The sequence below is a fragment of the Mercenaria mercenaria genome, chromosome 6, assembly GCF_021730395.1.
Source record: "Mercenaria mercenaria strain notata chromosome 6, MADL_Memer_1, whole genome shotgun sequence".
Taxonomy (NCBI): Eukaryota; Metazoa; Mollusca; class Bivalvia; order Venerida; family Veneridae; genus Mercenaria; species Mercenaria mercenaria.
This window is the reverse complement of record NC_069366.1, coordinates 21370575-21394520: the sequence shown is the minus strand read 5'-3', so window position 1 is coordinate 21394520 and position 23946 is coordinate 21370575. Positions and strand designations below refer to the sequence as shown.

General features: G+C 35.5%; 3 protein-coding genes across 3 annotated transcripts; 1 reads left to right on the top strand and 2 right to left on the bottom strand.

The window, feature by feature from the left end:
• Positions 1–2777: 2777 nt before the first annotated feature.
• LOC123549449 (apolipoprotein D-like) lies at positions 2778–7418 on the bottom strand. The gene is made up of 4 exons (XM_045337559.2): positions 7242–7418; positions 6567–6691; positions 5046–5131; positions 2778–3080 (listed from the first exon to the last, which is right to left on the bottom strand). Exons 1-4 carry the CDS (start codon positions 7356–7358, stop codon positions 2851–2853), a joined length of 558 nt encoding a protein of 185 aa, XP_045193494.1. The 5' UTR covers positions 7359–7418; the 3' UTR covers positions 2778–2850.
• An 8137-nt stretch (positions 7419–15555) lies between these two features.
• On the top strand, positions 15556–22241 carry LOC123549448 (apolipoprotein D-like). The gene is made up of 5 exons (XM_053545356.1): positions 15556–15603; positions 19881–19982; positions 21096–21220; positions 21597–21685; positions 21888–22241. The coding sequence occupies exons 1-5, from the start codon at positions 15571–15573 to the stop codon at positions 22121–22123; spliced, it is 585 nt and encodes a 194-aa protein (XP_053401331.1). The 5' UTR covers positions 15556–15570; the 3' UTR covers positions 22124–22241.
• On the bottom strand, positions 16128–19033 carry LOC123549450 (apolipoprotein D-like). Its single transcript, XM_053545357.1, has 4 exons — positions 18884–19033; positions 17824–17948; positions 16730–16815; positions 16128–16408 (listed from the first exon to the last, which is right to left on the bottom strand). Exons 1-4 carry the CDS (start codon positions 19001–19003, stop codon positions 16176–16178), a joined length of 564 nt encoding a protein of 187 aa, XP_053401332.1. The 5' UTR covers positions 19004–19033; the 3' UTR covers positions 16128–16175.
• Positions 22242–23946: the final 1705 nt, after the last annotated feature.

Sequence of the window (23946 nt, the reverse complement as noted above, 5' to 3'; positions counted from 1 at the left end):
TACCTGAGTTAGTCTTCTTTTTAAAGTTCTCTTAACCTATGTTAAACACTTTCTACTTGTACATTACTGCTTACTATGGTGGTTGATTTCTGCCATTTCGTGTTTCGTGTTGGCGGGGCGAAAACACGACAATACGAAAACTCGAAAAAAACCTAATTTGTCGAGTTGTCGTGTCGGCGGGGCGAAAACACGATACATTTTACACGAAAACTCGACGTTTAGAGGGCGACGACATGACAAATTTATCTGTCGAGTTTTCGTGTTGGCGGGTATAAATATGTCGTGTATATTCTTAAAACGATAACTGACATCTGACATATTATTGTATTGTTTTATAATCTCAGATCTCCTAAAGCAGCTTTAGTGAATATAAATAAATTCTGAATGCTTCTAAAACCCTATGCCACTGGTTTCAGAATAAGTTAACTCCATGTTTTATTAGAGATATCTGAAAAGAATTTGTCGTGTTTCGTGTTGTCGTGTCGGCGGGGCGAAAACACGACAGCACGACAAATAAAGGGCACCAACACGACATATTTATACCCGCCAACACGAAAACTCGACAGATAAATGTGACGTGTCGGCGCCCTCTAAACGTCGTGTTTTCGCCAAAAATGTGTCGTGTTTAGTGTTTTCGCCCCGCCGACACGACAACATGAAAGCATGAAAACTCGACAAATTAGGTTTTTGTCGAGTTTTCGTGTTGTCGTGTTTCGACCCGCCAACACAAAACACGAAATGGCAGAAATCAGCCACCATAGTTAACTTATTCTGAAACCAGTGGCATAGGTTTTTCTTTCTATTCGAACGAACCGGCAATTCAGAATTTATTTATATTCACTAAAGATCTGAGATTATAAAACAGTACAATAATATGTCAGATGTCAGTTATCGTTTTAAGAATACAAAGTGTATGTATAACAGACCCGGTTCCAGAAATATTTCATTGGGGTGCGGTGATGGGCAACAGTTAAAGAATGAAGGCGGCATCGGCGTGCCGAGTGGGGTTAGGTACGGAAGGCGGTAACCCCTCATGTTAGGTAGGTCAGGGCGTGTCCGCCTGGAAATGTTTGAAATATATGAATAAAATGGTGGTCCCTGCTGCATTTTTTTAGTCCAAAGTTTGAGGTACGGGGGTTAACCCCCTCCTGACAGTGGAATCACAGGGTCTCTCCCTTGTCATTTTTGAAATAAAGGTATGAAATGGTGGTCCCTGCTGCATTTTTGTCCAAAATTTGAGGTACGTGAGAAGGTAAGATGGTATTCCCACGGACATTTTTGAAATTTAGGAATGCAATGGTGGCTTCTGATAGAAAGACCAGTCAAGTAAAGTACATCCTGTCTATTGGAAGATCATCATTAGTTCTTAAAACAGAATGAGGTTGCAAAATAAATTAAGAGATATCACAGCTATTTTCAGTTTCGTTCAAATTTCAGTTAGCGAGCACGCAGAGCTGGCCCGGATGACCTGCTCGAGAAGAGAGCGAGAATACTACCATACATTGATTGGTTGAGAATTTTCGCCTGGAGTTGTCAAGACTCACCTAGCGGATAGTTTGTCAGCTTATCTAAGACATAATCATCACAGAGATACATGAATTATTTCATTGCTCAAAATATAATTTAAGGCGTAGGTATATCCGTGCTATGGTAAATATGTCCAATACCTAGACATGGAATGTGGCAAGTCGCTAAAAAGCGGTGCTGCAAGTGGTTGTGATGAGTGGCAGGTGAACTTGGCAAGTACATGACGCGTAAGAAAAAAAGTGTGGTATGGAGTGAGATGGAGACAAAAGGGTATTGCCAGAAGTCGGTAACCGTAATGTGGCGTAGCCATAAGTGTGAGTGGGTAAGGAATACGTTGAAATATTAATGTCGGGTGAAGAAGTGTGGTCGAAAATGTTTGCTGGTAAAAGGTGACGCCGTCTGTGGAGGTTGGTGTGACATCATCGACATATAGTAGATGTTGTTATTGCTGGGAAGCATGCATCCTTTGAAATAATTGTATTGCTAGCTTCTGTGCTGATACTACTTTTGGTTGTCGGTAACATACAATCATTAAAATAATGGTAAAAGCTGGGAGTTGTAGCCAAGTCTAGCTGTTCCCATGCATCACTACGCGTCAAGGTTATCGTGGTTACACCACGAGTACTCATTTCGGTCCAACTACGAGAGGGCAGAAATATGTCGGTAACAAATCTAGTCCAACTCATGAAGTAATTATCACTACGGACCGTCAGGTGAGGTAACTAGAGTCACGGATTGGGACTACATTTGTATAACAAATCTAACCGTTCGTTAACGCAGAGGCAGTAGGTGTCACCAAGCTATAACGAATCTTAATCTCAATTGAGGTCCGATTTATGAAAGGTTGACACAATATATTTTTGGTTTTCGGTACATGAATAAAATGACTGTTAATAATTTGCCTTTATGTTTGTGTTTGCATTGGGTTAAGCGACGTTTTTCCACAGTATTTCAGATACGTAACGGCGGGCAGTTAACCTAACTAGTTTTCCTAGATTCTGTACCAATACCAACATACAAACATGTTCTCCACTTCCCCACATAAATCAGAGGTGGAAGACGAATGAATTCAGACACAATGTCCTTTGTCGATTGTCACGGAGAACATACGCCTTGCCTGGGGATCGATCTACGGCCCTGCGATCTGTAGATCTGCGCTATCACTATTTAGCTGAGCGAGTGGACAAATTTGCCTTTACTGATGATATATTATCTAAAAGACATTATACAAATAACTCTTTTATTTCAAATTTAAAAAACAACAACAACAGATAGACATATAACAAAAAGAATATTAATATTACAAAATATTAAGCAAGTGTATCAGTACGGACAGTTATCTTGCACAGTATCCCTGAAACTGGACGTGTTGATGCCGAACGATCCAAGCTTGTTAACGAGTTTGTCAACAGTCTGGGTGTCAAGAGTCTTTTTCCGGCTGAGGATCCAGGCGAAGTCAGTCTGCACGAGACCGACCAGGTCAGTGCACGACCACACGAGAGAGTAATTAACATAATCAGTGTCGACGATCCAATAAGGGACACGCGGTGAACCTGTAAACAATATTGAAATACACTATTAAATATTGTGAAACGTGAGTAACTAAGTCTTAGTTAAATAAAGAGCGCCGAAGAAGAAAGCCTGTAAATCGGACAACACACACATTTGGAATTATGACGTCATATTACATTCATTTGTATTCGTCACCCCCACTCCCTAAACCAATAAAAAAAAGGCTATAATAAAGATTTAAAGCAAGTATACATAGTGAACAGCAAGTATCAAATATATTTTAACGTACTCAACATGGTTGTCTTAGTCAGTATTAACTAAGCCAATGGAAAGTCAGAAGGATTGATGTTATTGACTCGTAGTGCACCGAATTTAACTTAAAATCAACCACTCTTGTTAAAAACCATTTACTACAAATCTTGCAAAGGCCTCTGCGACCGAATGATTTAGAATCACTTTTGGATGAAATCAATAGAGGTCTTCCTCTACCAATAACACTAAAAAGTCACCTAAGCTATGGGCCTGACTTCAAAACATAGACTATTTTCCAGCAGTAAAGTCCCCTACTTGAAGGGGCATTTGTCACATTTGCTGCTATAGGAACCATCTTTATTACCTTGAAAACTTAATAGAAGGACCTGTTTTATATCCAAATAACCCACCATCCATAAACCAGGTGTCTTGTACCATTAAAAGTAACATAGAAGCTACCTTTTCTGACTGACGGAGACGCGAAGACAGACAAGTGGAAACAATAAAACGATATACATATATATCACCTTGTATCTATGTCTCAGGTTTCATGAAAAATTCACGTTGTATTTTTAAAGTTATGACAGACAAGTGAACGGACAGACCAACATAAAACAGTGGTTTCCACACCGTTTTCTATCTATATACAAATAATAATAATAATAATAATAATAATAATAATGATAATAATAACTTTATTTTCTGAAGGTGACATACTAAGTGTACAAATACAGATATTTTACAACTTATTTCCAGTATGGCCTTCAACTGATATACATTCACACATACACACAATCATACAGTCAATTTATAATTTAACATTTATACAAAAATACACATATCAGAATTACTTAAATTTTCTCGACAAACACGTCTCAAATTAAAGAAGTCTTAAATAAACGTAATGTAACAATAACTATGTTTTAAAAGAATTACCATGCGTCACAAAGATTATTCATGACAATTAAGATACATACAAAAAAGAAAGTCTGTCCCATAAGATAATAAATAGTTCCAGATTTGAATAATAAGATAGTATGAATATTATTATTATTATTATTGGAATAGGTTCGTGAACAATTTTTTTTTATACTTTATAAGTTATCGCAAAATCCACTTCTTGTCATATTTTTGAACTTTTGGTTGCCATAGCAACTACAATTATTACAATAGCAACAAAATAAAATGGCATGCATAATCTAATATTGCAGTATTTCATTATTCCAAGTTTCATGAACAATATTAAATGTATTTTAAAAATTTATCGCACTATCTCCCCCTTCTTTTCATATTTATTGGACTATAAGTTGTCATAGCAGTCATATTTTTTACCATCCATAGCGTCAAAATAAAAGGGCGTGCATATTCTCTGCCCTATATCCATATACCAAGTTTAATGAAAAAAATATCTTGGACGGACAGTCGGGGTGGGGATCAAACCACAACTCCTCTCTGGTGAAACACCTGTAGATACTTACTGTATCCAAATCTGGCTTCAAGTAAAAGTGCTTTAACCCATAGCCTGCTGGCGGCAAGTGATTTTGCCTTTGCGACCAGTGCAGACCAAGATCAGCCTGCACGTCCATGCAAGCTATCATGGTCTGCACTGTTTGCTATTCAGTCAGTAAATTTTCAGTGAACACCCCTTTGAATATTAATAATTGGAACTGCCCAAATTGAATGATGGACCAGTGTATTTTAGAAATTTAGCAGGGTAACGGTTAAAATGAGTCCAAATATGATAAAACACTCACCATTGAAGGTCACAGCTAATTTTGCAGGGACACTGGTATCTGGTGGGTAGGCATCACCAATCGCATTGTCTTCGCTGCCGTCTGGACTGCATGATGGAAACATATTTTCTGTTACTGAACAATATATTATTCAAATAATATAGAACACTTCTTAGTAGAATGGAACAATAAGAATAATATGCAAGCACAATCATTAAAATACTATTGCTTATTAATGCAGCGTACCTTTTCAGAATAATATTTTGCTTTAAAGCACTGTTCATATGGGAAAGACAAAAAGCTTTCGTCTGTGCAAAGGCTTTACGTAGTATGTATTTTTGCTACCTGTAGGTCCTACGAAAATTCTGCGCAGTGGTGTTGTTTTTTTTTTTATCACGTGAACGAAAAATAAAAGTACATGTTACACCCAGCGGAAAGTGGGTAGAATACTATTTTGGGATTAACATTTTATGCATTAAATTGAAAAAAAAAACAACACTTTACAAAGGAAAAATTGAACGTTTTAATATGTTATTGTTTTAGTTTCCTTTATGGAAACAACATTATGATACTTTTGAAGCCTACCTCCACATATGTAAGAAACATCATGTTGACGCCACATATAGCAAAAAAAAAAAAACAACAGTTAATGAAAAATATGTAAAATCAATTTCATAAGCCAGTTAATAGTCAGAGATGTATTTTCACACAGAACCCTTATCGCATTTGAACCAAATCTGAAACATATACTTAATGAATCTTATAAGTGTACATAATTCAATTCAGTATGAGGCCGCGATCATATTGAATAGGTAAAGTATATGCGCGCTAGGGAAAATATTTCATGATGGACCTGTGAATTCTTTACTTATGGGTGAAACAGGTCTGCACAAAATTTTGAGTGTTTGCTATTGGCTACATTCCAAGTATTATCCCTCATAAAATTTATAAATTTATATAACACGGCTCGGTGAACCATGCAACAACGAAATACACACATTGCACGAGAAAATCGTGAGTTGGTGCGAAATAATTTTTATACTTCTATCGTAAATGGGTTATCAATCAACACATCAGGAAAACACGGAATGGGACGGACGTGGAATAGTCGTCGGTTTATTGAACGCCGGCGTGCAGCAAGCAGAGGTACGTCATAATTTTAATTCGTTCTCATTAATTGTAATTATGACATTGACTTTTTTCACTCAGTTATATTTTTCGTTGTTTTCTATCAAATGGAATAAACGGATTATCATAACATGCATGTCATCTGTATTTGTTGAAAATTTCAGCATGATCTGGCCAATATTGACGGATGATCCCATTTATACAAGCACACTTTTTAAATTTTTAAATATTTCGTTATGTGAACGTGTTATCAGAAAGCAACATGTTTCTCTTTTTTAGAAATTAAAAGCTTAATTCGGAGGTAGTGTTACGGTTGTGACTGTCTCTAAGGTGGATCGAAATCACCGCCATTGTCCTAATTATTCCTCCTCTCACAATATCCAGTTTTACATAACATACACTCATTTTACTTACTTGATTCCCCGGTTAAATACTTGGATATGACCGTCGCCCTTCAGGCTATAATTGGCTCTGATACAGGTTTCCGCACCCTCGATGAAGAAAAAGAACTTTTTGATCTCATACCAGTCACCTAAATACTGAAAGAAATTTTAAAAATTGATAATTGTTGGTCTACTTAGTTTATTTTACAATTAATGTCCTATTGGTCTATTCCACAGGGGCCTGTATCAAACTCTTTTTTTATGGAAAATGGCCTATATATACTAACTTATAATATTTCCACATTCATAAACACAAACAACATTATTATCACAGCAATCAATCGCAAATCGTTCTTGCCAAATTTTCAGAAAAAAAAAATTCCCATCTAGATTGAGCGACCCTCAACAAATTGACAGAAACATTCTGATTAACAAAGAATAAAATATGCTTTCTTCCCACTATTTATGTCTTTGTATTGCAGCATTGGTTCAAAACTTCCCTTTTTTTTGCCAAAAAATAAAAAATATAAAAAAAAAACCGTGTGTGAAAATCAACAGAACAATATAGATATAGATCAAGTCCATTAGTTTATCTAAATTTTTGATACTGAGTAGCTATTTTCTGCGCAGATTTTCTGTGGAAATATTTAAAGCATACTCAATTCGAGTACTGCTTTTTAAAGAAAAAGAAAATTAAAGAACTTACTTTGTCTACGTCGAGATTCTGCACCACTTGAACATCCGGGCATTTCCCTAAATGGGGTACCTGTGCGTTGCAAACTGCAATAAAAGCCACAAAGACAAAGATAGGCGACATTGTCATCCTGGTGACTTTGTTCTAGTTATACTTAATGGGACGAGTGGTGTAAATACATGTATTTATATAGTACTGTCCAGTATTCTTATCAGTATCACGACAAGGGTCGTACAAAGCTCAACATTCTGAAAATGGTCAACCTTTGTTTATCAGTTATTTAAAATCTTGTCAACACAAGTATTAGTCCAAATAATAGGACGTTTCGAGACAGCGTGATCACTTTTGACTGTCGCTGTCTCCGTTGAGGGGTGACATCCTGATAGGCCAAATGAGTAGGGCTACACAAGTATGTAGCCCGCCCGATTAACTCAATAGGGAGAGCGCGGGGTCACGAGTTCGAGCCCTGGGCGAAGCGCATGTTCTCCGTGACGATTTGATAAAAGACATTGTGTCTCAAATCATTCGTCCTCCACCGCTGATTCATGTGGAGAAGTTGGCAGTTACTTGCGGATAACAGGTTTGTACTGGTACAGAATCCAGGAACACTGGTTAGGTTAACTGCCCGCCGTTACATAACTGAAATACTGTTGAAAAACGGCGTTAAACCCAAAACAAACAAACAAACACATGTATGTAAATACGTTTTATGAAAAGGATGCTAACTGCACACAAAACTTTAACTCTCTGAAAGTCGGAAAAATCCAGTAATTCCCAATCATGAATTTGACCATTAAATATCTTACCTGCATGGTTATTCAAGTGTGAACGCTTATGTCAGAGATACGTAGGTGCTACTGAGGTACAGCTTGATAGTTTAAGTAATTAATTCCAGATAAATGCAATCAAGAGTTGTCTAACTTGATTATGTAAGTAGGATTGGTGACTAGGAAGTCTTGTATGACGTCCACCATATGCAATGGTTACTGAACTATTGCCTTGCACGTACCTCATTTCAACTATAGCATCGACTTCGACGTCTTTTGAACGACCCTTGTTTGTGCCCTGTATACAAGTTGTGCCGAAAGATCATGCGTGGTCCAATTCGTCCTTCTGTACACATGTCTAAACACGAGACCTGTCAAGTTCCTTCTTTGGGCGTCTTCGTAATCAGCTGTTTTCGTACAAATAGAATTTAACACGAGTACAGACCTCAATCGTCTTGCTTGTGTCAAACTTTCTTGAATTGTAAAAACTGAGTATGCAGAGTTTAGAAGTAATTCATATGTGATGCAGTTATTAGATAATCGTTCTTGTAAATGAAATGAGCCGCGCCATGCGAAAACCAACATAGTGGCTTTGCGACCAGCATGGATCCAGACCAGCCTGCGCATCTGCACAGTCTGGTCAAGATCCATGCTGTTCGCTATCAATGCCTATTGCAATTAGAGAAACCGTTAGCGAACAGCATGGATCCTGACCAGACTGCGCGGATGCGTAGGCTCGTCTGGATCCATGCTGGTTGCAAAGCCACTGTGTTGGTTTTCCCATGGTGCGGCTCAAATGAAAAATAACCTTAGCCGTAGAAACTACGAATCTGGCTCCCTGATTACAGTCCTTCCTGTACCAGGACTTGCATTATGTCCATTATAAGGTCATGAGGTAAATGTACCAGCGACTAAATCCCAGGTCTTGGGTTTGAGCCCCACAGGTGGTCCCGGCCTTATCCCAGGTTTTTGGTTTGAGCCCCACTGGTAGTCACGGCCTTGCCTCATATCACACCACTACTGTTTTTTTTACAGGAAGCAGACTCGACAATGATTCAGTGCCTCACAACAGAAATAAAATAGATTAGTACCAACTGTCTGTATATAAATATACTTGTTGATACTTAGATACTTAAAACAGTTCATTTACAGGCAAAGGTTAAATACACTACATATTCTAGAGTTCATCTACACTTTGTACTTCTAGAGTTCATCTGTACTTTGTACATACATGTACACTTGTCTATGTATAGAAAGGGCAGTTCTATGGTGGCATACGTCTACCACGAGATAGCTAGGCAGCCTTGCAATACTTAAATTTCAGAAATGATTATCCCAATGGTTATAATTATGTTTCCTGGAAATATTATTGCAATAATTTCGAAAGTGCCCACAGCTGCCATTTCTTAACTTACTTTATACTTTCAGGGATTTCGATTTTTTTGGAGAGTTTATCTCAGTAGCTTAAAGTTTCCTGGAAATGAAAAACCTATCTAAAAAAATAACTTAATACTATAATGTTGTTTTTTTTTTTAACTTTCCACAACGTAAATATTATCATGATAGTTACCAAGCATTTCGTGGCAGTTTCAAGTATTAACGCGAAATTTTGCGCTAAAACGTTTTCAAAACATGAATACAATACCCAAAAATATTATTCATTGCTGACATATTTTCAGAAAATTGCACACATTTCCTGGAAAGTTCACAGTATTTCTACATTTTTGTGATAACTACGTAGCCATCTCGTGTATGGTGGCTTACTTCTACGAGATAGCTAAATAGTTATCGTGATATGATAAAGTGACGTTTTCTGAAAATGCTACCTCAATAAACGAGTTTCCAGGAAATGCCACTGCGACAATTTACATTATTGTTAGTGCTCACAACTAGACAGCTAAATTTATCTCGATATTTCGACTTTTCTGAAAAGTTTATCTCAACAGCATAAAGTGTCCAGCATATTAAATTTTCTTAGAAAGATGCACAACTTTGCTGGAAAGTTTAGAATATCATCGTGGTAGCAGCAAAGCATTTCAAGCATTAAAGCAAAACATTTTCGGAAAATAAATGAAATATCTAGAAAATATCATTTATTGCTGAGATGTTTTCAGTAAATGCGTACATTTCCTGGAAAGTTAACAATTTTATCATGATAGCTACCTAGCTATCTTGTGCCGGGCAGAAATATGCCTCAGTACTCGTGGCAGATATATGCCACCATACAATTCAGAAGGTATTCACTTTGTGGAAAGAAATACTGGTGTACGTCTCCTTCATATGAAACAAAGAGGACCAGAGATCGGTTGCCAATCTCATCTCCGTAGTGAACGATTCGTTCCTCGATTATTTTTTTTGTACACTCGGAAAAAACTCAGAAATGAATGTGTAATTGTAGGTTAGATAACTTTTGTTCAATGAATTGTCTTACCATTGTTAACACTTTGTTTCTGTACAACGTCATGTCTGCCGAAAGTGATATATATTTACAGCTTTCATTTTATAAAATGACCTCCAGATGCCCTTCTGGTCGTTATTTCAAGAACGGGCGGGCATTTAACTACTTGCCTTCTGTATACTATAGTAGCTGCTGACTTCCACAAGCGACACAACAAGAAACAAACACAAAACCATAAAAGATGGGTGGTTCAGAGTCTGAATTCAGAAACATGTATGAGGAATATATTTTAATAATGCAGCAGCATATACTAATTATTTCACTCGTACGTATGTATTATTCAACACCCAGTCAAGTACCTTCATGTGACGCACCAGCTATTGGACTAATAGCAATATTACAACGCTTGTAGTAAATACAATTACAAATTGCAAAGTTGGCAAAAGACATGCATTTTACAAGAGGACATGTAGTTTTCTTATTGTTGTTGTGAACTTGACTTGTGAATGTTTGTATATATGACCACGTATAATAATAACATTTTAAATGCTTGTTTCTAAGAGAGCTGTGCTTAGGACAGATGAAAAGAAAATGGTGCTCGGTTTCAATCATATCTGTATTACAGATAATGTAAACATATTCTTTCATTTGAAAAGGCTATTCTATATTCGATCTAAATTTATTCTCTTGAATTCAAGGTGTTGTGTTTTGTTTTTGTTTGTTTTGTTGTTTGTCGTTTGTTTTTTGTTGTTGTTTTTCATCTCAGAAAAAAACTGTGTGTTTTGATAAAAAGTATGTATTCAAACGTCTTAATATATTGATAGATGAATACAAGCTTTGGTAATATCACGGTGGGGAAACCAATAATGCAACGTCATCAAACCCAGCGCAAATGAGCTGACCACACACAAATTTACACCGATTCAGGTAAGAAAAGTCTTGTAACTTTTTTATTACTGCAACTTTCAACTCGAGATAAAGAGCACCGTACCCGGCCTGGAGTATACTATTCTACGGTGGTGTTCCATCTTGTATATATAGCTTGGTTTTTCCCCGAAAACGCGAACAGTTGGCAAAGAAGACATGAGCAGTACCACACTTTAGTCTAAGAAAGTGAGTTTTGACCGTATTTTCGTGAAATGAGGACAGATTTGATGCTCATTTAATATCAGTGACTAACATAATACTCAACCATTGTTGTATTTTGCTGTTTTCAAGGATATCCGACGATATTTTACTCAAAACAAACAAAATTATTAAAATGAGACCGTCCACACTGACGACCTTGTTGGAGAACATCCACACTCTTAAGTATCTTGCACTGTTTAGAAAAAATCTAAGCCATTTTTTTCTTATCTGACATGTATACAGTAAAAGTGATAAGTTTTGCTGCATTCTGTGCGTCACTTGCTATTTTGTTTCGGATGACAGTATTTGTATATTTTCATGACATACAGTTAATGACGACAATTTGAAAATATCGTTGCAATCCGTAGGGCGTTTGATCTATATAGTTGAGTAGAATCTATATGAATAGGACCATGTTACTTTTTTCGAGAATGATCACATCTTCCCGCTGTTGTTTTCTGCTTTATATAATTTGCAAATAATAGTCACTTGACGAACTTTGCATTTTCAATAAACTATATTATTGTTTTTGAACTCTTTCATTTGTTTGTTTTGGGTTTAATACTCAACTCAACTCAACTCAAATAGTTTATTGCGTTAAACATACAATTATATGCTTACAGCAAAAACATATATATATAAGCTGAAGACATGGATTTACAAGGAGTATAAACTACACAGTAATGGTGAAATATAGGTTAGACTAAATTCATACGACGGAATTGACATGTTCATTCTCTACACAAGTTTGCAAAATGTAAATATTTCGATAAACCTTTAACAACTGTTTTTGAATCTGACATTAACAAATTGGTAAATTTCTGTAGTGTAGGCCAAGTATAATAGTAGTGTTTCAAATGTTTTTTTCTTAAATCCTTGTAGATCTACTTATTACATGTAAGCAAAAAGTGATATTCATTTTCTATTTGTCCAAAATTGCAGTTTTTACAAATTCTTTCATTCCTTGGCATACCTGTATATCTACCCTTTTCAATAGCCAAGTCATGAGAGGACGTTCGAAATCTTGTTAAAGCAATTCTGAATCTTTTATCTTTTATAAAATCTAGATATTTTTCACACAGTATTTCAGTCATGTAACGGCGGGCAGTTAACCTAACCAGTGTTCCCGGATTTTGTACCGACGCTCTACCTACTGTGCTAAGAGGGCGGGCTTTGAAACGTTTTTTTAAAGCCCCATAGGCCAACACCGGTGACGAGTTGACAGACTAAGAGACAATAATATTTCAGTTGGCTGAAATCACAAAGAATGACTCCGCAGCATGGTACATGTTGAATAATAAGGGACACACTTAACTTGGACAATAAATGTAGATCTTATATAAAAAGGGAAAAGAAAACATATATTTTTTTCCACCTTTTTTAGTTTTTGAATTTATTTTTGTACAGTGGCATTGTAACATTTTTCAAATTTTTGGGAAATTATTTTCGGTAAATCATCATTTACTTCCAGTCGTTTATCAACCCGGTAAGTCACATACTGTAGGAGGAGCTTAAATTTGTAAACAAAAATAATACCAAACACTTAACAGTATAGCCAGTAATTAGACAATAAAACTTCTCATCCCATATAAATTATTTTGGCACCAGTTACATATGCGAGACAACAAAGTATTATGTAAATTTCTTTTGCCAAACCAAAATCCTATACTTAAAATTAACATTTAATAAGTACTTACCTTGATCCGGAGCGAACCATATAAATGATGATATTATAAAGTTCTACCTCCCGAATGACGTCACGATGCAGCTGAACGTGAAATTAATTGCAGCAAGTGCAATTTAACGTTAAGATAATATTTTGTATTACAAATAATCTACAAACAAATTCTCCTATTAAAATCTTATATAATATACAAAAATCATGAATGTAAAACAAGATACATATACATACAGTCAGTTAACAAAATACTGTACAAAGAAGTGAGTTTTTAGCAGGCTTTTGAAAGCAGCTAGCAGGTCAGACTTTTTGACTGAAGTGCGTAGTGGCGTAGATTTAGCCGGAAAACTTGCTCTGTGGGAACACTAGTAACATTGGAGAGAAAACCCCAAGATGTTAGGAATGTGGAATGGTGCATAAATACTGGCGAACTTTTAAGCAGTAACATGAAATCACACCAAAAAGCTTAGAAGAATCTCTTTCCCGTATGATGCTTATGGTAGTTCTATAAGATCGGATATATTTTTTCCTTCACTGATTTGAAATTTGATTGAAGCCCTGCTCCGCGGCTATTAAAGTTTTATTGTGTATGCAACCCATGATTACAACAGGTAATAGATGACGGCTACGTGCCACACTTTAGCACGCAAAACCACAAATATTTTTGCAGAATTTTATATAAAATAGACTCAATTTTGATAGGCGTCACTGTTCATAGTCAAGACTTTCATGCCTTTTCAGTGACAATTTAAGGTTAAAAGGTAGGACTAGAGCAGGTCTTTAAAACCCGAATGTTTTCAAAATTATAGAAAAAATGTAAAATAATAGTGTCATGTGCTTATTTGCTAGACAGAATGTTTTAGCCTTAGGCAATTTTTAGTAATAGGTGCCTATGGGAAATCATCTTTTAAAAAATAAATTGTCCCCAATGCAGCTTTAACTGAAATTTCTCTGCCGGAAATATAAGCTACGTATCTTACGATATCAAATCAAATGTATAAGTCCGTGTGTTTTTATGTTTGCCTTCAATTTTTAGATCAGCGCATTTCAAGCTGGTTTAAAGACACTATTTAGAACTATTTAACATTCTAACAATTTTAACATTATATTTTATGTTTAGAAATATAACACTGTTGTCATTTGCCATACAAGAAATGAATTCGAATCCGGGCTTTAGCCTATGTAATGCTAATACATTGTATGCCTTACTTCCGGTTTATCAAATGTTCAGAATAACCTAAAGTGATGGTGCCTTTTGAATGTATTAGGTCAGATTGTAGTCGATATTCGACTTCCCTTTTTTCAATTAATGTTTAAAATATCTTACAGTTATAATATTTAATTAAAGTAATGAAATAACTAACCGTGTTTACGCACTATTGGATGGATATAGTTATAAACAAAATTACAATATACTAAAGTACAATAACTACTCCAATCCACTATTAGCTTTTTGTGTGCAGGACTTTTAATCGAATTTATCTTGTTATCCTAAAATAATGTCTTCGGCCTAAGATAGCAGTCAATCTGAACGCCGTATGTCCATGTTACACCATACACATTGATTAATATTAGCCTAACATGTGCTCAGCTGTTCTTATATGATTTTGCAGATCTATTTTAACTGGTCTACAGCTCCGCGGTAAAAGGTTTTAACTGATGATTGTATGTATAGACGATATTTGTTGTTGACATAGTGACTGTCTAAGAGACGTCTTTTAGGAAGCATACCTACAATAATGGCAATTAAGAGTGTGAATGTTCTCCAACAATGTCGTCAGTGTGGAAGTTCTCATTTTAATAATTTTGTTTGTTTTGAATAAAATATCACCTGATATCCTTGAAAACAGCAAAATACAACAATGGTTGATTATTATGCTGGTGACTGGTACTTAACGAGCGTCAAATCTGTCCTCATTTCACGAAAATACGATCAAAACTCACCTTCTTAGACAAAAGTGTGGTACTGCTCATGTCCTCTTTGCCAACTGCATTTTCGGGAAAAAACCAAGCTATACGTACAAAATGGAACACTACCGCAGAACAGTATACTCCAGGCCGGGTACGGTGCTCTTTATCTCGAGTTGAAAGTTGCAGTAATAAAAAAGTTACAAGACTTTTCTTACCTGAATCGGCGTAAATTTGTGTGTGGTCAGCTCATTTGCGCTGGTTTTTGATGACGTTGCATTCTTGGTTTCCCCACCGTGAATATATACTTAGAATTATTTGCTATGATTGATTTAATAGTTGTTGCGTTGCATGTGAACAGCTGATTGTGAGCGTTGCTTCAGCAAGCAGAATGTGATTATGAATTCACTCAGAAATAGATTAAGTGAACAACCTTGGAAAAAAATATGATGATATCGACAGATGGCGCGGAAATGTCAACATTTAACTTTAAAGGTAAAATTTAAACTTTGGTCAAGGCGTATTCTGTAACATTGATGAATAAATACGACAGCGGTATAAGTGATGTTAATTTGTGTGGTGCATATTTCATAAATTGTTGATGTTTGTGCATAATGGAAACATGAAGATAAAACAAAGAAGCTTTTAAATTATACGTTATATATTGTATATGTTGTGCATAGCGACATATCAATAAATCAAATTTTTATTTGGTGTTTCTACAATATTACATAACAGTGTTTCTTTTAGTGTCCCAGTTACCCCATTTTACCCTAAATAGATTTTTTCAGCTATGGACAGTTTGTATGGGTTTGCAACTGGAGAGTGAATTTGAAATGTCAGTCCGAGCAAAAGTTCAGCACAGTGTGGGCCATGTTATCTTTCGTATCCTCGTGGTGTTTGGAGCACGACTTCGGTCAAAACTTTGTTTAAGGAGTATCTTCGTGTTTCCCCACGATCGTTTGGACGAAATAGCATTGAAAATCAAATTCTGTTCTCTTTTATTATCAACACATGTGTACTTATATTTTTTATTTCAATATAATAAGTTTATATCATTCCATCAACTACCAAGGACAATTATCAGGTTGTGACGTTTTGTAGAATTGCTGATATTGCAGTCCAATGTCAGTCAATTTCTTCTTCAGCCTTTCTTTCAGATTCTCGTCAAGGGTTTGTTTCCGGCCCAGTATCCAACCAATATCTGCGTGCGCCAAACCCACGAGCTCAGCGCAGGACCAGATCAGGGAATAAGTTTCATAGTCCGTTTCAACAATCCAGTAATTTGCTTCCGGGGATGCTAAAAAATATATGCATAATTATGTATATTAGGTTTTTAAAGAAAAGTTGAAGAACAGAATATTATCCAGCAATATGGCGCTATATATGTATAATTGTACAAATGTGTTGTTAATATCGATCGAATGAGGTTTGATATGTACAAAGCTTTTTTTAACACCTCTTTGACATTTCCTCCTATATAATTACTAATGAAATATAACAAAATCGAAAGTAAATGAAGTACAATCTACATTAAATCGCATTAAAATAGTTAAAGTAAATATAATTTTTATGTCTGCCTACTTGAAAGTTGGGTGAGTAAGAAAAGTGTTTGACTTACAACCGAGTTGAACTGTCAACTTTGACTTGACGTTCTCATCTTTGTAGAAAGCTACCCCTGTGGTATTTTCTTCTTTTTGATCTGAACTAAATCAAACAATGAAAAGAAAAGTGTTTTAGTTAAAATAAGGGTTCAATTTTACATTATCATTCCGTTTACAGCGATGATTTAAAAACTTTCATTGTCAAGGCATAGTGTCAAAAGAAGAACATAAACTCTTATTTCTTCGAGGATAGTTCATGTTCAGATATTTGGAAAAAATGTTGGCAAACTAGGCAACTTCAATCAAAACTTGGAAAGGACTGGCCATATATAGATAATTCGAATATCATGAATCATTTTCTGATAATAACTTTATCTTTTTGAATCTATGGAAGCGTCCTTAGTAACTCATATGTACGAGTTAGTATTTCATACGTACGACTCAGTATTTCATGAGTACGATTTATCTAACTCATACTTACGACTTAGTATCTCATACGTTTGACTGCTTATCTCATACCAAGGACTAACTGTCTCATACATACGACTTTCTAACTCATACGTACGATCTAGTATCTCATACGCCGTTTGTCGCTGTCCGAGTCCCTATTTCACCAATACATGTACCCCTTTGTGCAAACATGTTATTGAATATCAATCGTCGCAATGACATCCCGCGCCCTAAGGTTTGACTTTATACCCCCACCCTCTTGGAGGAGAAAATCAGTCTAATGAAAGGCCTTCGTCGTAAGGGCCTTCATACGTATGAAATATTAAGTCGTACGTATGAGTAAGAAAGTCTACGTATGAGAAACTAAGTCAACATAGTTAGTAGTGTACTATAAAAGATATCTAGTATAGTAAGTCTACATCAGACGAGTGACTAGTTACGATGTATTCGTAACGTTAATAAATAAGTCTATGTATGAGTTGAACTGGTTATACTAGTTATAAGTCACTACTAGTCTGCGCACCAGGTAGCTGGTAAACAACAGAACAGAATAGACTTATGGAACTAGGGAAAACCTAATTATATGGAATCGAATCAGGGACAAAGAAAACACGAACATTTAAATGGAGAAACTTTAAAATTCATTCTAGATAGTACTTACGTAAGGTCTTCATTGATAACGTTTATTTTACCGTCTGGTCTCAGTGTGTACACTGCTTTGGTACAAGATTTATCCATCTGCCCAGCGAAATATGTCTTCTCTATGTCATACCACCCTCCAGCATACTGAAATATATGTAACCTTTACCTTGCTAAATTCCTAAAATGGACTGCTCTATCATTCGATTCGGGTAGTACCATTTATTATTCGAAGGGGTTTACACTGAAACTTTACTGACTGAACAGCGAGCAGTGCAGACCATGCAGGCTGATCACTGGTCGCAAAGGCAGAATAACTTGCCGCCAGGATCGGATGCGTGATGGAATATTTTAGGAAATTCTAAATACTTCAAGACTGAAAATTGCTGCTCTATAGAAGTCCCAATATGTAATAAAATATTCTTAAAATTAATTACTATGGTAAACCTGGGTATTTTTCTGAATGCGATTGTATTCATTAATGGTATTGCACTGGTTAGAGGTAGTAATGGCGAATCTACGTGAAAGCGGACAGCATAATATTCCTGTATCAAAACCGAGTTGTTGCAAAAATATACATGTTCTAAATGCTTCTTCTCCGACTATTGCATCATTTAATACACTCTGGGTTTTTTTAAAGTTAACTTTTTAAAAAATTTCTCTGTCATTATTTTATAACAACAGATTGTAATGTAAGAAATGTTTCAGCCGTATAAAAATTATATGGAAAAATGCCGAAATCTGATTTGGCGTTCGTAAGTCTCAATAGAAGGTTCAAATAAGTATTAAATTGCCTTTATTTAGGACAAATACACAAGCACAGAATGCAAAGCTTTGTCAAAGGTTTCCAATCCATTCTGCTATCAATCCATTCTGCTTAATGAAAATATTAACGTCACAATAACGTGAACAGTGAACTTACATTGACCTTACTTAGACCACAACTTAAAAACTGCCACGTATTTATCAGCCTTTGGTGACATAGGCGACAGTTGCGTAAATGAGTTCAACTTCTATTGAAAACAAAGCACCATTATGAAACATGACTGACCTCAAAATTACTATGTGAAGAAATTACATACCCTTTCAACGTCAAAGTTCTCTTGTGTGGTGAAATTCTTACATTTGCCAAAATGAACCTCTTGGCCTTTGCAAATGCTCAAGGTTGCGCCGAGGAGAAGCAGAAGTTGCAACAGCATCATATTTTAACCTTATTCTCTACTGATGTGAACAGATATTACTTTTTGGTCATACGTACTGAAACCTTAGTTCTCACAATTATACAACGATGATTTCAGAAATTCCTTAAACTCTAAGGTCGTTATCTTTGGTCTCACATTTAGTCCCATGTGACAACAAGCGTATTTTTCAAATTTAATACCAGTGGTCAGATTTTAATACATAGATACAGTGGACAACAAAAGAAAGGAGTTTTTATACTGATAATTTTCAAAATGAGAGTTAAGGTTTATAGTTGACTTCATATGATTTTACAAAAATGACAAACCTGAAATCTCCTATATTACCGCGGTCTTCCCTTTCCGTAATATATCTTAAAAAATCATGAATTTGAGAAACATTAAGCCCTAAATACTTGAAACTATTATTGAGTTTAAAAAGTTTACAGAACATCGGAATACGTTTGTTTTTAAATTTCTTTTCAACAAAACATCTCTGCAAAATATCTTTGTATTTTTTTATTCAACTAAATTGTATATCTTTACTTAAATATAGGGGATCTTACATGTACCTCTTTATAAACAAAATTTAATTGAATATGTATTTTATCATTTTTATTCACCGAGTTTCATTTTGTAAATTTAATGTGGAAAGACGAAGATGTAAGATTCCTTTTTTTATCACACATTAGGTTTTTTTTACATCTGAAGGTTAATGCGCCAGATATCCATTCTTTGGAGCGCCTAAGTATCGTTGCGTTGTATATTTTAGTGTGTCATTACCCTTCTGTTTAAACATGTGTTCAGTTACACAACGCCAAGATCGTTGTTTGTCGTGTATAAAAGTTGGCATTCTGCAACTGTCCCATCAAAACAAAAGATCGCCATGAATCCATTTCAGCTTGTCAGTGTATTGTTATGCTTGGGGTATACCAGTGCCCAGGTATTTGGAGGCGGTGGATGTCCTAATGTTAAGGCACAGTCGACTTTCGACCTAAACAGGGTAAGTCGTTTGTATTACTCATTTAGAAAATGCATATAGGAAGTAATAAGCTCACAAATAAACTTCATTGACGCGAAACTTGAAGATAAATTGTGGACCGTCCCTTGACAAAACCTGTGTTGGTGACAAAAATAATCAAAATTAAGAAAAGACATTCTTGATCAAGATTCTTTCATCAATTTAAAGAAATAATCTCCACTAATGCTTTTAATTAAGTGTGACGTCAGTAACGTCGTGAAAGTATGATGTTGTCGTGGATTGTATGTATATTTCATGTCATTTATGTACCAAATAACAACGTTACTTGCGGAGAACAGGTTTGTACTGGTACAGAATCAAGGAACACTGGTAAGGTTAACTGTCCGCCGTTACATGACTGAAATACTGTTGAAAAACGGCGTTAAACCCAAAATTAAATGATTTTACTGAAACAAATCCGTGTACATTTAGTTTCATCACGGGTACTTTATTTATAAACCCATGTGTTCTCATGGTGCATGTGTGTTTTGGAATTCCGGTTGCCATGACAATACAAACAACATTTATTTGTAAAACAATGTGAAATTTGATTTGTCTTAGACAACTGAATTACAGTTTAATAGTTTCTTGTTTCAGCATGAACACAAGAATAATACAAAATAATGATATATTGTCACTAATACAAGTTTTTTATGGAATGGAACATATATTTTATATGCAAATACATTGCAGAGAAGGTCTTTGTTACTATACAGTTTATACTGATGAATGCCTTATTATTAAATCTTTTTATAACGTGTACAGTTTGTAAAAAAAAAAAAAACGTCAGCTTAGTTCGTTTATAAGTGATGTTATTGTTATTTTGTTACTGTTGTTGTTGAAAACCGGTTTCGTTAAACGTTCGTCTCTTAACCAAGCTAAGCTTGTTAATTTCTTTGAGGACTTATAACACGCTAGACATACGTTGACACCTCAGACACCATGCTCCGAAACGTCTATAGACAACTTTTTGATAATTATTTCAGTAAAATAAGACTTTAATATAGAAATTAAAGAAGACAGTTCGAAAAATTCAAAGAAACGGTTGGTTTTACATAAGAGCGAGTACCAACAGTTGTTATTTTATTTTTGCAGTATTTGGGAGACTGGTATGAGGTTTACAAGTTCTACGCTGCCTTTGAAAGCGGACAGTCTTGTGCTAAGGCACATTATGAACTCAAATCTGATGGCCACATCAAAATTGTTAACAGTGGTTTCAAGTAAGTGCATTTGGACACAGTATTTTTGGATTTTCAATTATACGTTTGATACAGTTTTGAGATATTTAAATATCGACTTCTTGCCGATATGCCCAGTTAATTTATTTGAGACAGGATGTAACCGTAAGTCAAGCTCACCCAAACTTTGACAAGCAAGTTTATCATATGTCTTTTGACAGAAGCTAGAAAAGACTACTTTTACCTTGGGTGTTCAAGTAGATACTAAATTATCTGGAACAAGTCGGATTCAGCTGTCAGCTGCCAATTGTCTTGCGTCCGATATACCGGCGCATGTCATTTTGCATAGAGTCTAACAAATTAATACAAAACGCTATTGACGATAGCATACACTTTCCTTTTTATATTCTGACAATAGGGATGGCAAGGCTATCAATGCGACCGGTGATGCTTTTATTCCTGATCCACAGAACAACCCCGCCAAACTGAAACTGAGATTCTCATCTCGTAAGTATACTCTACATTTTCATATTTACCTCAACTAATGTAGTATAATTGCAAACGATCAAACGCCTTGACTATCGTAACAGACGTTCCATAAATTGACAAAAATAGCGTAATCTGTCGATTCTGCGTTTTTGTCTCTAACACATGTAACGTGAGAATTCCATTTTCAGGGCATACATTGTGTTGTTCGTCTATTTTTCAGTTGCTCCATACGGCAACTACTGGGTTCTAGATACAGATTACGATAACTATACCTTCATTTACTCGTGCAGTGGAGTGCTCGGGATCACACATTACGAGTTTGCATGGATCCTTACAAGACAACCGAATATAACCGAGGACGTTAAAACAAAATTGTTTAATGAGGCGAAAGCTTTTGGTATTGATACAACAAATTTCAAACTGCAGGACAGATCAGGTTGTCCAAACAACCAATGATTAACTTATTATATTTAAGTATATATTTGTACACTTAACATTTTAATACAAATGTATTGCTGAAGTTATCGACATTTTTGTACTTGTTAAAATTTTCTATAAAATACATATAAACATACACGCAATTTTGTTATTCATTCTAACACGATCCGCAGCAGCTGCTATATAAACATATAGCGAAATCGCCTATACATGAATCTACGATAAAATATAGCTCTTCCATTCCGCCCTACGATTGTAACATGACTGAGATTCTACTCTGCTTCCATTACATACCGTATAATACCGACTAAATATTCGACTTTTTCAGTACTAGTAGATCTAGTAATAAAATGTACATCAAATTTTCTGAAACAAACAAATTCTAACTGATGAATTTATTTGTTTATATTTTTACCGTAAGAAAATGTTTCAGCCCGGTAAGTTTCAACTTCACCACCAGTGCATCTATGTCTGGTCGTGTGTGTAGTTTACAATTTCTGCGTTGTAGGCACCACAAATGTCAACTAGATTCTACTTTGACAGTAAATAAATCATAATTCATGTTCCAATCTTCCAGACTCAAGTGTTTACGTGTTTATATGCCGCCGCAATGTCCTAGCGTGTATGTTTCAGTGCCATCATGTAGATGACGTGTACTATTTTTAGAAACTGCATATATAAACTCTAAATTAAGTATTTACCTCTGATTTCTATATCCGACCTTAGATGTTATTAAAAATAACATTTTCACGGCAATAACTACTTAATAATTTAATTAAAATTTATTGAATATCGGAAAATTCCGTTTGATGCAACGCTTTTCATTCGTGGGGAGGTTTTTATAATAGCATATGGCCAGCCGAATGACATATCGCGCTAAAATGTAGTGCTGTAAAATGCGAAGAATTTGCGTGGTTAGAATCGAAATAATAAATATGTTCCAATAATTTTATCAGTTAATAAAATATGGGCAGTCGTTCGGATGCGAATATTAAATCACTCGAGCTACGCACTCGTGATCTAATTATTACGCATCCGAACTCCTGCCCATATTTTATTAACTGATAAAATATAGGCACATATTTATTATTTCTTAAAAAAAAAAGCGACCACGTATTCTTGAGCATGCTTCAGGCTTGTCCCCAATCTGACCGTGTTTTTATTGTTCTTGCTGACTGAAGACTGAGCCTAACAGTTTCAGGAAAGAACTGGAAAAAAATGTTAGTGTGTTAACAGCCGGAAATCCCTTTCGTACATAATGTAATATATTTGAGTGTGTGTGTGCGTGCGTGCGTGCTGAACTACTTAACCCTTACCCTGCTAAATTTCTGTAATGAACTTGTCCATCTTTCAATTTGGACAGTACCATTAACTGTTAAAATGGGTGCTTACCAAAAATGATACTGACTGAATAGCGAACGGTGCAGATCTTGATCAGACTGCACAGATGTGCAGGCTGATCAAGATCTACACTGGTCGCAAAGGCAGATTCAATTGTGTCCAGAATGATAAGGGTAAATCATGAAATGTTCTTGGGAGTCCTTGAAGAATATGATATTTGCTACACATCTGCATACAATTACAGACCTGTAAACCTCTATAATTTCTATGCCAAGAAGGGCCCCGATTGAGAATCAATGCTAGAAGCAAAAATAATGTAACTCCAATGTTGTAAGTACAAAATTTAGTAAGAACATAACTCTTAACAAAATCATGTTCAAGATATGGAGATGACGGAGTACAAAATTTGCAAGGTTTTAGTTTATGCATAATTTATTTTAGGTAGATTGTGAAGCAAGTTCTACAACTTACATTAATTAATTTCGACACCTCATTCCCGA

Excerpts from the sequence above, each read along its gene's own strand:
- LOC123549449 (XM_045337559.2), bottom strand. The coding sequence starts at position 7,358 with ATGACAATGTCGCCTATCTTTGTCTTTGTGGCTTTTATTGCAGTTTGC. Across the intron at positions 6,692-7,241 it reads AGAATCTCGACGTAGACAAA|TATTTAGGTGACTGGTATGA; the intron begins GTAAGTTCTTTA and ends AATTTCTTTCAG. Across the intron at positions 5,132-6,566 it reads GTATTTAACCGGGGAATCAA|TCCAGACGGCAGCGAAGACA; the intron begins GTAAGTAAAATG and ends TCCATCATGCAG.
- LOC123549448 (XM_053545356.1), top strand. The coding sequence starts at position 15,571 with ATGGCGCGGAAATGTCAACATTTAACTTTAAAG. Across the intron at positions 21,221-21,596 it reads ATTGTTAACAGTGGTTTCAA|GGATGGCAAGGCTATCAATG; the intron begins GTAAGTGCATTT and ends TTCTGACAATAG. Across the intron at positions 21,686-21,887 it reads GAAACTGAGATTCTCATCTC|TTGCTCCATACGGCAACTAC; the intron begins GTAAGTATACTC and ends TCTATTTTTCAG.
- LOC123549450 (XM_053545357.1), bottom strand. The coding sequence starts at position 19,003 with ATGATGCTGTTGCAACTTCTGCTTCTCCTCGGCGCAACCTTGAGCATT. Across the intron at positions 17,949-18,883 it reads AGAACTTTGACGTTGAAAGG|TATGCTGGAGGGTGGTATGA; the intron begins GTATGTAATTTC and ends CATATATTTCAG. Across the intron at positions 16,816-17,823 it reads GTTATCAATGAAGACCTTAC|TTCAGATCAAAAAGAAGAAA; the intron begins GTAAGTACTATC and ends TGTTTGATTTAG.